Source organism: Octopus sinensis, linkage group LG11, assembly GCF_006345805.1.
Source record: "Octopus sinensis linkage group LG11, ASM634580v1, whole genome shotgun sequence".
NCBI classification, from domain to species: Eukaryota; Metazoa; Mollusca; class Cephalopoda; order Octopoda; family Octopodidae; genus Octopus; species Octopus sinensis.
This window is the reverse complement of record NC_043007.1, coordinates 49,208,647-49,223,278: the sequence shown is the minus strand read 5'-3', so window position 1 is coordinate 49,223,278 and position 14,632 is coordinate 49,208,647. Positions and strand designations below refer to the sequence as shown.

The 14,632-nt window shown below is 33.5% G+C and overlaps 1 protein-coding gene across 2 annotated transcripts in view; it reads right to left on the bottom strand.

The window, feature by feature from the left end:
* Positions 1-10,696, bottom strand: part of LOC118760859 (organic cation transporter-like protein) — a 47,999-nt gene extending 37,303 nt beyond the window's left edge. For both annotated transcript variants that reach the window (XM_036507483.1, XM_036507484.1), the window contains exon 1: positions 10,197-10,696. In XM_036507483.1, the coding sequence (XP_036363376.1) occupies positions 10,197-10,338 (142 nt within the window). In that variant the 5' untranslated portion in view covers positions 10,339-10,696. The remainder of the gene's footprint in view (positions 1-10,196) is intronic.
* Positions 10,697-14,632: the final 3,936 nt, after the last annotated feature.

Here is a 14,632-nt window from a genome sequence, read left to right as displayed (position 1 = left end):
GAAGTCTGGTTTCATTTTTTATGAATTTTAAGCATTCAAAACATGAATTCATTGTATTGGAACACATTTATTAAATAAGTTCTGGAATAAGAAATTTATGTATTGTCATCGAAAAATTTTAACTGGAAAAATACAAAATTATCGGAGTTATGGGCATCGAAGTGTACATACATATATATATATATGTGGCTCAGTGGTTAGAGCGTCGAGCTTACGTTCGTGAGGTTGTGAGCTCGAATCCCGGACCGGGCTGCGTGTTGTGTTCTTGAGCAAGACACTTTATTTCACGTTGCTCCAGTTCACTCAGCTGTAGAAATGAGTTGCGACGTCACAGGTGCCAAGCTGTATCGGCCCTTGCCTTTCCCTTGGACAACATCGGTGACGTGGAGAGGGGAGGCCGGTATGCATGGGCGACTGCTGGTCTTCCGTAAAAAACGACCTTGCCCAGACTTGTGCCTCGGAGGGTAACTCTCTAAGTTCAAACCCATGGTCAGTGTCTGACCGAAGGGGGTCACCACCATATATATATATATATATATATATATATATATATATATATATATATATATATATATATATATATCTTTATATATAAAAGTAAGGTTGTGTGTCTGTCTCCTACGATTTAGATTCCTAACTACTCCCACATTTTGCGGTACAGTTTAACCAAAACCGGGTATCTTATAGTCGTGATTCATATCGAGCCCTTCTGGGTATTAGCGCGCGTCTACGATGAGTCTACGATTAAAAAAAAAATTACCATCATTTTTTTCCCATTTTAATGCATTTTTTCGCTATTAAATAAGGGAAGTAACTCTCTAAAAATGTCTACGATGAGTCAACGATTTTTTTTTTTAATTACCATCATTTTTTTCCATTTTTAATGCATTTTTTGCTATTTTTGGCTATAACTCTCTAAAAATGCTTATATAGTTATTTCCCTTACAAACCCGAGCAATGCCGGGCGATACTGCTAGTATATATATATATATATATATATATATATATATATATATATATATATATATATATATATATATATATATATATATGTATGTATATATATATACAAATAATATGCATAGATATATATATTTGCATATATATATATATATATACATACATACATACGCATATATACATACATATATATATATATACATACATGTATATATATATATACATACATGAAAGGGTTTAGCAACAAGTTGCTTCACCACATACCGAAAATTTAGAAATAACAGCCAAAGACAGCTAATTCTTTTAACTACAAATATGACTCCATGTGTACATATCTACTACATATGTGGAAAATCGGTGTATGTTTGTCTATGGAGTCATATTTGTAGTTAATAGAATTAGCTGTCTTTGGCTGCTATTTCTAAATTTTCGGTATGTGGTTAAGCAACTTGTTGCTAAGCCCTTAATTATATTTATAATTATACATATATATACATACATACATATATATGAATACACATATATATATAAACATACATATATATATCGAAGTGTAATGAAATTTAATTATATACATATATACATACATATATATATATATATATATATATATATATATATATATATATATATATATATATATATATATATATATAAAAGTAAGGTTGTGTGTCTGTCTCCTACGATTTAGATTCCTAACTACTCCCGGCATGGGAACGTCTTTCTTAAATGGCGGTGCCCCAGCATGGCCACAGCTCATTAGCTGAAACTGGAAAAATCATCAAAATCATCATATATATATATATATATATATATATACATATATTATAAAATGAGATAGGGGTTGTAAATTCAACCCTCCATGGGATAACATACATCCAATATACTGCTAGAGAAGTACCCAACAAAGCTAATACATAAATGTTAAAAATTGCGATGCAATTAATTCATTTACTGAATTAGGTGGGCAAAGGTAAAATTATTTTTACCGTAAATTAATAATACAAAATGAGAAAATGGAGAAATATATCTAAATCAATCATCAACTATCAGATAATACCGAATCAATACTTTATTAAAACACTACACAATAGCAATGATATTATACATTAATATAGTACAATAATTACAATCAATATGGTGAAATATAACTAAATAAATATAACAAGACATAGAAATACATTTACATTGTAGCTGACTTGTAGTGGTCTTTACAATTTGAAACATACAACTTATAAATTTATAATCTTGTAGCTACACATATATATAAATATATATGTTCTGTATTGATTGTTTTTTGTTTTTTGTCCTGGCTTATAAGGGAAATACACTAGGATATAAATATATATATTTTGGTATATACATAGCACTATGATATTCATGGGGATTTCCAAAATTGATGAGTGTGTATGCGTATCATAGTTTGGGAAGCTGGTTTTAGATACTGTAATACTAATATGTAATAAATGCGAGTCTATATTGAATGTACATCGTTTGTTTTGGATGAGTATATGAGTTTTTGCAGGTATTTATTTGGCAGTTTTATATATTATATATTAAGTTTATCTTTGTACTCATCTTAATTTGTATCTTATGTTATTTATTAATAAATCTATTCATTTACTTATATGTGGCTTTATACATATTAGCAGTCTTATATATTTAGTTTATATTTGTACTCATCTTGATTTGTACCTTATGTTATTTATCTATTTATTTATTCATTTATTTATATGTAAATATTTACATATTAGCAGCCTGTATACTAAGTTTATCTATGTACTCATTTTAATGTATATTTTTTTATTTTATTTTAGGTTATTTATCTATTTATCTATTCATTTATCTATTCATTTATGTATATGTGGGTATATACATATTAGCAGTATTATATATTAAGTTTACCTTTGTATTTATCCTAATTTGTATTTTATGGTATTTATCTATTTATTTATTCATTTATTTATATGTAGATATATACATACATATCCATTCTTTATTAAAATATATATATATATGTATACATGTTTTTACTTATATTTTCATTTTATTTTTAATTATTTCATCTTATTTTATTTTATCACATTTTAATTTTAAGTAATAACAATTATTAACTTATAATTAATTTAATTTATAATTATTTACTTATATACTATTTATTGGTAAGTCCTGTTAATTACTATATATGTATTTATACGTCCACTGATATTATTTAATGCTAAATCCTGTTAATTAGTATATATGTATTTATGTGTCCACTGATACTTAAAAATATATATATATATATATAAGTACTACGAATGTTTACATACACATCATATGTGAAAATATATAGTGTATATATATGTTTGTTGTTACACATGAGTATACATATGGATATGTAGATATGAGTATAATTCTATTAGTTCGTTGGTGAGGGTTTAAATAGGAATATAATAGTATTGTAATAATACTGGACTTCTTAAGTAGTGATGTTATCTGTATAAGTTATAAGAAGTTATTTTGATTATATATCTTAGAATATTAGCGTATTTTGACTTTTTACAATTAATTTCTTATAATTTAATTATTATAACAATAATAAATCTCTGGGCGAGATATAAACAGTAACTGCTCTATAACATAAGAGGGATCAGCCATCTGAATGTGGCTAGGGTCAGGGCGGGGTGGTGGGGGTGTTACTGATGCATTTAGCCCCAGGCGAACATCGACGTCACCAGAAGAGCTGACACCATTATTATAAACCTCTGTTAACTTAGTATATATGTATTTTTATGTCTTTTGATAGACAAACATAAACGGGTATTCTATATTTTATAATTTAGTAAATGTTTGAATGAAACATAACGGTAATGATGCGGACATTTTTAGTTCTGAAATATTTTGTTTACGAAAAATACGGTGTCATATGAATTACACTCTCCATCTAGGTATAATTACACTCTCCATCTAGGTATAATTATATGTATGATTGCATTTACGGATTTATGGACATATGTGAGTGGATCTGTTTGTAAACACTTAGTGTATAGTTGTGATAGTACCTCTTATGTTATTTATTTATTTATGTTTTGGTTGTGTACGTGGGTATGTCTATGTGTATGTGTGTGTGTGTGTGTGTGTGTGTGTGTGTAAACATATGACTATGTATGTATGTGCGCACGTTTATATTTATATGTAAATTATTTAGGATTTGCACTCATACTTGCATTAAAATCTCTGAAGAGGCCGTAAGATATTCTTGTTAATGTCTCATTTATACCTGCATTATATGGCTAATAGGTTAAATGAGACATACCTGTCTTCATGGCCGAAACAGCTGTCAGCTACAATGCAAATGTATTTCTATGTCTTGTTATATTTATTTAGTTATATTTCACCATATTGATTGTAATTATTGTACTATATTAATGTATAATATCATTGCTATTGTGTAGTGTTTTAATAAAGTATTGATTCGGTATTATCTGATAGTTGATGATTGATTTAGATATATTTCTCCATTTTCTCGTTTTGTATATATACATATATATACACATACATATATCTACATACATATATATACATATATATATATATATATATACATATATATATATATATATATATACACACATATGTATGTATATGTTATATATATATAAGCATATACATATATATGTGTGTGTATATATATATATATATATATATATATATATATATATATATATATATATATATATATATATATATATATATACATTGTCATCAAACATTCTACATTGAAAATCTTGCAGGTAATTCCAAGCTTCAGAATGCCATAAAAGGCATGAGAGACCGAACATGCCTTCAGTCAGATCTCTTTGCTATTGTCCAATGGCCGAAAGCAACAATATACTTTTAAATGAAGATAAGTTTGATTTGATCTACTTTGGGGAGGAGGAAACTCTGAAATTACCATATGCTCTTCCCTCGGGCAACTCCCTAGTGTCATCCAACAATACCAGAGATCTTGGAGTGAATGTTGGTAACAATCTAAGCTGGAATTCCATCCCTTTATCCTTGCTGCACATTCGCACAGTCTCAAACAGGCTCTGTTTTTGCGAACAGTTTTAAATCACCCATGAAGATGATGATGATAATAATGATAATAAATGTAATTGTCCTGCTCTTACTTTTTCCATTGAACCTAATTCCCATAATTTATTTGTTTGTTTTTTTTTCTGAGATATTTTCGCCTAAGGCTTTCCTTCATTTCACTTGCTTTGATTTTCTCGTATTCCAAAATCTCCAGATATTTATATATCCTTTATTTTCTCGCCCTTGGGTAGCTCTGCGCCATAAGACGACACTACTTTACCTCGGTATTATAAGCATGCCATACTTTTTAATCCCAAATTCCATTCCAATATTCTTATTGAATATCTGCACTATTGAAACTAGGCTATTTATTTCACTTTCGGTCTTCCCAAAGACCTTTAATTCACCCATTTTTACAGATGATTTAATTTTCTTCCACTTTTCGAGGTGTACCCCGATGTTACTTTCCGTATGAGGAATATCATACAAATCACAAACGGCAATGGTGATAAGTTTTCTCCTTGAAATATGCCTCTCTTGATGTTAACCCTCGCCAAACATTTTTAACGTGAAGATAACTCTGTATTCCAGTTTTTCATTGATCATCTCCTGACAAAATTTGATGTTATCAGACACATGTATCAGCTCCAGTACTTTCTAAAATCCAGGAATGGGGAACCATGTCATACACTTTCTTATAATCGATCCACGCCATGCTCAGAGTAGTAGGTCTTTTCTTGCAGCCGTTCAGTGCCATTCTGTCATGTTTGTTTACTGTTTACTGGCGACGCTTGTTTACTGGTCATGCTTCAAGAACTCTGTGAAGAATTCTTGCTGATTTTCGTAGGTGTTCTATGTCAGTTATCATACATATTCTTTCTTTTTCATTCATGTCCGGTTTCCCATGCATGACTTGGGCGGGTGATCGCACTGAATCATTGCATTCCGCAAGATTTTTCAATTCTCATTTTCCTGACTCCTTCTGGAGTTTGCTCGTATCACGTTTTTGCTGTAGGTCGTGATTTCCACAGAGCTCTCAATGGCTCATTCTTGCCACATTGTCATGGTGTCTTTTGTATTCGCGTTGTGCCAATTTCGGGCATTCGCTAACGATGTGCCATACTGTTTCACCCATCTCACCATAGTTTGTATTTGACGCTATCGGTGTGTTGTCTATTCTGCACTTCATATAGTTGGCCCTTAATACTTGTTCCTGAGCCGCGCATATCAATGCTTCTGTTTCTGTCTTCCGGTCTCTCCTCCTCATCCATAGCCACCAGACCTCTCAACTTGTCTTTTTTTTTTTGTTCATCTTTCGTTTCTATTTTTCTTTAATAACACAATTTTCAGTTTTGATGACGCCGACCTTCTTCGCATGTTTCAACAGTGGCTCCAAGGCCTGTTTTATATACCACCCTAAGCTGTTTTCCTCTGTTTCGATACAGTCCTGGTAACTGATCAAGCCTCTCCCACCCTTTCTTCTGAACGAGTAGAGCCTATTGGTGTCACTGTCAATATTTTTCTGGTCTTGGTATCCATTTTCTTCACTTCTCTCATTTGCCATTTTATAATACCCGCTCCATACCGAAGTGATGCAATCGCCCACGTATTAACTGCTTGGATGTTATTCCTTCCAATCAATTTTGAGCACAACACCAACTTCAGTCTTCGAAAATACTCCATCCTCACTTGCTCTTTCATTTCCTCGTTGAACTCCACAAACTATTTTTATCCCTCTGATTCAATCAAGTCTGTATGCGGTAATTCTATGCCTGCTAGGGACTGCACCTTGTCTCTTTTTGGGTGAATTATTCCGCATTTCTTGAGTCCAAATTCCATTTTAATATCAATATTAAAACAGTGGGCCATGTTCACCAAATAACTCACTTTTGTCTTATCTTTGCCATACAGTTTCAAATCATCCATGAAGAGGAGGTGGCAGATTGTTTGAGATTTTCCCTTTAAACTCCAGGTAAACTCCAGGTTTACTTTCCTAAGTACCAAGGTCAGGGTTTGATGCAGAGAACAAAAAGCAACGGAGATAGGCTATCACCCTGGAAAATCCCTCCTCTGATAACCAGTGTGCCCTAGCTTTTTCCGTAATATGTCAGTTCAGTTTTCCATCCCACCATACATCTCTTCAGGAAACACGTTACATTCCTCGCAATTCCAAACAGGTCTAAATACGAATGTAGAATCATATCATAAGCTTTGTGATAGTCAATCCAGGCTATTTCCAAATTTGTTCTCCTTCGTTTACAATCTTATCATTTTGTCTATCAATAGTTGATCTTTGGTACCTCTGCTTGCTCCATATCTTACCACAGAAAAGTCGACTTTTATTAGGAACTAATATTTCAGGTTTTTTATCATCATTAATTTCATAGTAAAATCATTTTTGGTCGGTTTTAAACAATTTCTTTTGCCGGTATTGCTAAATCTGTCGTTCAAACATAGTTAGCTTTGCTTTTTTTGCATATATGTGCTGTTTCAGTTCAATTACAACATCCAGGCCTTTTGTGTCTACACCATACTTCATCCTAACTTTTTCGAATTTCCATTCATTCTTAAGTTCTCCATTTCTTTTCCTTTGACACTACACTGCTCTAGGAGTTTAAATTAAATCTTCTCCTTTTTCACCATGGTTGTTTACTTCCTCTCCTATTCGTCGCTGTTCTGTTCTCAGTAGTTCTCAATTCCATCGTTTCCACCACAGACTTGCTAGCAGCCTTCATAAGATTGTTTGTGTGATGTTCTTTGTTTCAATTATTATTGTTGTTGTTGTTGTTGTAGCTCCGTATCAAGGCAGTGTTGGGTAGTACAGTTGTAGGTTTAGCAGCTACATGCAAATCGTCGTTGAATTCATTTTCAGTTAAAGCAATTTCACACGATCTACTACATGCTTAATATGTTGAGTGTGAACAAATAAAGTAGATTTGTGCTGCATCCCTGGTAAGGTTAATGCTATTACTGATACCTATTTCTTTACTACCCACAAGGGGCTAAACACAGAGAGGATAAACAAGGACAGACAAACGGATTAAGTCGATTACATCGACCGCAGTCGTAACTGGTACTTAATTCATCGACCCCGAAAGGATGAAAGGCAAAGTCGACCTCGGCGGAATTTGAACTCAAAACGTAACGGTAGACGAAATACGGCTACGCATTTCGTCCGGCATGCTAACGTTTCTGCCAGCTCGCCGCCATTTAATGCTATTACTGATACCGGGATATTTTTTATTAACTCTGAAACGATTACCAACTGCAATGTAATCAGTTAGATTAGTTGGGGTAGCAAAAGCGATTTTAATGTGTTTGTTATATCTACTAGAAGGCGGAAAGTGCTTTCTTAATATCTTGAAACATTTTCTTGCTAGATGCGAAACGATATTTGTAGCTTGTGAAGGGTTATACCACTATATTTTTATGTAAAAGGTGTAGACTAATTCGTTTATGGGTACAGTTATTATTTTTATTTGTATAATTATTTTTGTTGTTGTTATTATTATTATTACTAATATTATTATTAAAAAAAACAACAATAGTAACATCAACGGTGAAGGGTTAGGCTGGACAATAATAGTAATCAACCTGCTTCTCCCGCAACAGACATTCAGAGAACATGCAACAGCAACAACATCCCTTATCGCCACCAACAGCATTGTTCAGTCTCAGCGAAATAGTTTAACTGCTAGAAAACAAAAGCAGTCATATAACTTTCTCGAGCAAGGAGTTTCAAAATATATTTAATTCTCTGAAAGTGGGGCAGGAAAATATACTGCGGCAGGTTCAAGACATTAACTCTAGAAACGGACCTTTTAAAATGGACATAAAAGAGCCTTCTAAAATAGAACGGGAAGAAATAAATGAAATAACTATCTAATGTATATTGAATCAGAAACCACGTGTCAGCAATAAGATTGCTTGCTTACCACAAGGGGCGGGGGCTGCACAATAAAGGCAAAGGTAAACATTCAGTGCCTAGTTGTCTCGCAGTTTGCCGTAGTTATGAAGTGCAACACGATCAACAAAATCATGAAACACCAGGAACAGTTAAAAGATAAACTAGGAAAGCAGACTGGTGGCTCAAAAGCTAAAACCTTAAATTCCAAACTCCATCAGCCAAAACAAGAACTAACAGCAACAGCTGAGAAACTGAAGTATAAATTCTGCAGATTATAAAAAGAAAACCGAATAGGTTGTTCGAGACCCCAAATCAGTCTATCGTAATTTCAACAAAATAATATATCGGTAAGAAACATCCCATCAACAGAACAAGTGAGAAGTTACTGGAATCAATTTGGGAAAAGAATGATGAACTCAACGGAAAAAACTGAATGGATTGAAGAATTAGAACAGGGATACTGCAAACATGTTAAACAAAAACTGTTCGAAATCGACAGTGCAGTGTTAGAAACAATTGCGTGAAGGATACCAAATAGGAAATTCTCAGGCCCGGGATTTATTTCAGGATATTGATTTTTAAAAAAATCTCAACTTCTATCGGCGAGATTCAATACGACCTTTGGAGAAGAGTATTAAGGGCACGTTAAACACATCCAAATGGCTTCCAAGTACCACCACCCTTCTCATCCCACAAAATAACCAAACAACCGTATCTAAAAATTACCGCCCAATAGCCTATCAAAATACCGGCTGCTTCAACTTGTTTCTACGAGGCCATTGTGCCACTAACAATGTTGTAACCCTAGAGCATAGCGGTAGGGGCGAGAAGAAAGGAAGTATGAGGATGTTTTGAGCAACTACTAGTTAGAAAAATGATGCAAAGGAAAACGTAATATTTCTGCGGGGAAAACTACAAATATCTGGACAGTACCTTACCTATGATTATTTAACTGATTTCTACAGAACGAAGTGTAAATTCGACATTGATTTAAGAGAGATCATTCTGTCGGTTACAAAGACCACACAAGAATAAGAAGCAACAGGTTGCAAAACCCAATATTAAATATATTATTATAAAAACACAAAAGGAAGTCCATGGATGGAACATCATTGAGCATACCTGGAAAAGGCTGAATTGTGGCAAAACAAGAACAGCTCTGCTATCAGCTGCCTCAACCACAAATGATCACCCTTCTTGAACAAAATATTTCTGACATCAAAATTAAATGCTAAATTCAAATAAACAAGTCTTATAAATCACTACTTACCCAGGAAGACGATTTGTAGCAAAGAAAAACTTTCCACCATCGCAGGCCACATTATTAGTAATGTTTGAAGAATTTGATATTTACCAAATTGTTTCAAATCAACACAGAGACCATCAAGATCATATTCCTTTTTCTGTGACATCTTTGTTCGAAAGTTTTTTATCAAAGTTTTTTCAGCATGCGCGTATATATATATATATATCACGGTATCGACCAGAGTCTCGGATATTGCTAGATAGCGCTGGTCACAATGCGATTAGTTGTGTATTAATTTTCAAATGATACCACTATTTTAGCTTGGCAGGCTGGCCAACATTTCGCCTGAATGGAGCACCAATCAATCACAAGTTTGCCAATTTACAGCTGTGCAGCTGAGTGAACTGAAGCAACGTGAAATGAAATGTTTTGCTCACGAACACAAGTCACTGCCGGTTTGGAAATCGAAAATACGAGCTTATGAGCGTGGATGTGAAATCCTAACCACTATACCACGTGTCTTTATTCACTAATACATTCACAATTTAGATATACAGAGTCAAGATATGTGTATTCACGTCATAGTCCGGTTTCAGCATCGACCCAGATAAGACAGCAAATTATGCAAATGAATTATGATAATAGCAGGCTTCTAATTTTGGAACAAGGACAGTAAGCTTTAGGGGCGGGGGAGTTGATTACATCAATTATTTGATTTTTAATTTATCGACCCCCAAAAAGATGAAAGGCAAAGTTGACTTTGGCAGCATTTTGAACATAAAGAGCCGGAAGAAATGTCACTGAGCATTTTGGTCTAAGTACTAATAATTCTGTCTAATAATAATAATAATAATAATAATAATAATAATAATAATAATAATAATAATAATAATAATAATGATAATAATAATGATAATAATATAATAATAATAATAATAATAATAATAATAATAATAATAATAATAATAACCTTACTGCTATAGGCGAAAGGCCTGAATTTTGGTGGTTGGAGTAGTGGGGCGGGATAGTCGATTACACCGATCCCAGTAGTCAACAGACACTCATGTCAACGACCCCGAAAGGATGAAAGATAAATTTGATCTCGGCGATATTTGAACGTTAAGTCGAAAGAAATACCGCGAAGCACTTTGTCTTGCCACCTTATATAATGATGATGACGGAATTTGAACACAGAACGTAACGGCTGGCGAAATAACGCTAAGTATTTCTGCCATCTCACCACCTTAATAATAATAATAATAATAATAATAATAATAATAATAATAATAATAATAATAATAATAATAATAATATTAATAATAATAATAATAATAATAATAATAATAAAATAATAATAATAATAATAATAATAATAATAATAATAATAATAATAATAATAAGGCTGGACGTAAGAAGGCGGCTGGACGTGACAGAGGATGGACGTATTTTTACGATGCTCTGAACTGGCAACAGCGAACCCAGCAGGTCAACTGTAGAAAACTGGAAGATCTACTGTTTTCTGTAAGTAATTTGAATTACCCTCAAAATAAGTAAAAAAAAAACTTACATATCTACAGCTCATACAAACGTACACCTAACAAGAAAAATTAGAAACATACATATCTCCAATTCTGTGTGAACATTTACATTTAGTCGTCTCTCATGACTATAAGAATGTGTAAATTGCCTTTTAAATTACCTTCTATTGTAACAACACAATTAAATGCACGATAAAAAGTTATGGAATTAAGCACCTACTACTATATACATACAACTGAATTCAGAAATTTAAAAATATATACATAACATTGAACTCAGAAAGTTATTTAAAAAAAAGAAAAAAAAAATCTTCGACGAAAACATCAGATAATATGTGTGGTTTATTGTATCGTCTTCTATGAGTTATACGTTCTTGTCCATGTTGTATTTTTCTACATACCTTAATATATACATATACATATGCATGTGGTGAAGAAGAAAAGAGAACGAAAAAATAAATAAATAAACGTAAACAGGTTTGACCTTTTACTGACCATTAACGTCCTTTGTCTCCACCATCTACCGTGGCTATTTATAGACCCAAAGAACATGAATTCTTTAACCACCCATTCTCCAACACAATGGAGTGTTGATGGTGGCTGTGGCTACACATTGAAGATGATGATGGTGATGGTGGTGAAGATGATAGTAATAACAATAATAACTGACAGATCCCGTCTTTTTCCCTTTCTTTTCGTTTCCTTCTCCGTATTTTATTCTCATTATTTCGAACTAATACAACACAGTAAGCCTTGAAGAAAGGAAGAGGAGGAAAGAAAAAAAAAAAAATGTCCGGAGATAAAACTATCAACAAAAAAAATACAGACGAATATAGATCTGCTAGTCTTAAGAACGGCGCTATGAGCAATGCTTACTTGTAGTGAACCCTAAATGACAGATCCATCTCCTAATATAAGAATGGATGCTCGTCATGCTTCAAGGTCAACAAATCAAACAATAAACCGCATTGTCCATTGCGCGGATTACAAAAGACCACGTACCCGAAAATTGAACCAATCCTGATTGAAAAATCAGTTACTGGATCAAATCTTCCCAACACACAGGAGCTGGACGAACCCCACACCGAATATTCCAACAGATGGCCATCCATGCTCATCACCAAATAATCAAAAGAAAAAGAAGGAAAAATGGTCTAGGGAGATAGATAAAGAGTTCTTGAGGCCTTCTACCATGCCATATATTTCCCCACAGATAGTCTAGCACTGTACAAGCATACTTAAACTAGAGACAGAAACACCCTGAAGAAGACCCTACATAGACAGTACAAGCTTGCCAATGTTAAGAAACATTAATAAAAAGAAATTACTGACTGAAGTAAGATTGATCAGGTTAGACAAGCAATATCGGATAAAATGAACGAAGCTGCAGCTAGAGAAGATAATACAAGAGGAAAATGATTATAGACCAGCCCAGGCGGATAAAACAAGAGAGGATTGAAAGAGTTATATAAGTGATATGCCAAAGTGAAATACGCTGAACCAATCATAACACTAAGACAGATGAGCATCAAATATAAAGAAAGTCACACAAATATTGACCCAACAAACTACAATGAGCTAAAAAATCAATCATGATTGATGGCTGAAAATTAAAGAACCAGCATGGATGAGCGTGATACACTTCCTAAAATCCGCAACTCTAACCAAAACATGAAAATAATTGGGTAAAATCCGGCTTGCACTTAAGGATATAATTTCAGTTAATGATGTTGATATCACACAACCTCACCACCTATACTATGCATCCGCGAAAATCTCAACGATCCTATGTGGTGTAAAGATTAGAAAACGGCAACAGTCCCACAAAAAGCCTTCTTGGCAAGAGCGTCTGCAACAACAATTAAGTATTTAGATCTGACATTGAATATTTGAAAACACTTAAGGCTCACAAGACTAACCAAACCTACAAAAACCCAAAATTACTGAAAAAATACAATATGAAAACTATACTTGATATTGATGCCACCATAGAACCCATCAAACAAAAGGTATTTGCCAAAGCTGCCCGCATAGCGAGGTATGAAAGCGTGTTAGATTTTTCAAGGACAACAACATGTTCAAATAAACACCAAGAATTTTTACAGAAGATAGGAAAAACAGCGTTTACTGCAGGGTCTGTACCATCAAAAGAAGAATGCAGAGATTTTGGAATAAAATCTGGGCAGAAGAAAAAACACACAACGAAAAGGCCCCTGGATTGACGAATATCTACAGAACTGGACCCTTCGAAGAGCAAAAGTGGGAGGTGTCAACGTAGAAGATATAAGATCTGCTCTCGGAGGTCAGCAATGGAAGTCTCCAGGAAAGGATAAATTCCTAACTTCTGGCTGAATGCCTTCCCAGAGAGCCATGATTGCTAACAGAACTGTACAATGATGTTTTGCAACACCCTAGTAGGATGCCTCCTTGCTAGTTAATGGGTTACATTCCTGCTTCCAAAAAGTGAAGAAACAAATGAACCAAAAAACCTATAGACCCATAACCTGCTTAACAACTATGTACAAAACACTAACATCTGTCCTGACAGAATATACCTATAGTTTTTTAACAGAACAGCAGCATATTCCCTAATGAACAGAAAGGATGTAAACGTGGATCCTACGGCTGTAAAGACCAACTACTCATGAATAAGATGATCTTAGAAGATTGTCACAACGACACAAAAACTTATCATAGCCCTGGATAGACTATAAAAGGCTTTGATAGCCTACCACATAGCTGGATTAGGAAATGCCTTGAAATGTATAAGATAGCACCAACTCTCTGCGAAACTTCTTGACTGTAAGTATGAGATCATGGAGAACCACACTAACTCGTGAACAGTGACAGTGAATCCCTAAATGCTGGTGATGTAACAAATTTCGTGTGGCATTTTCCAGGGTGACTCACTGGTCACCACTC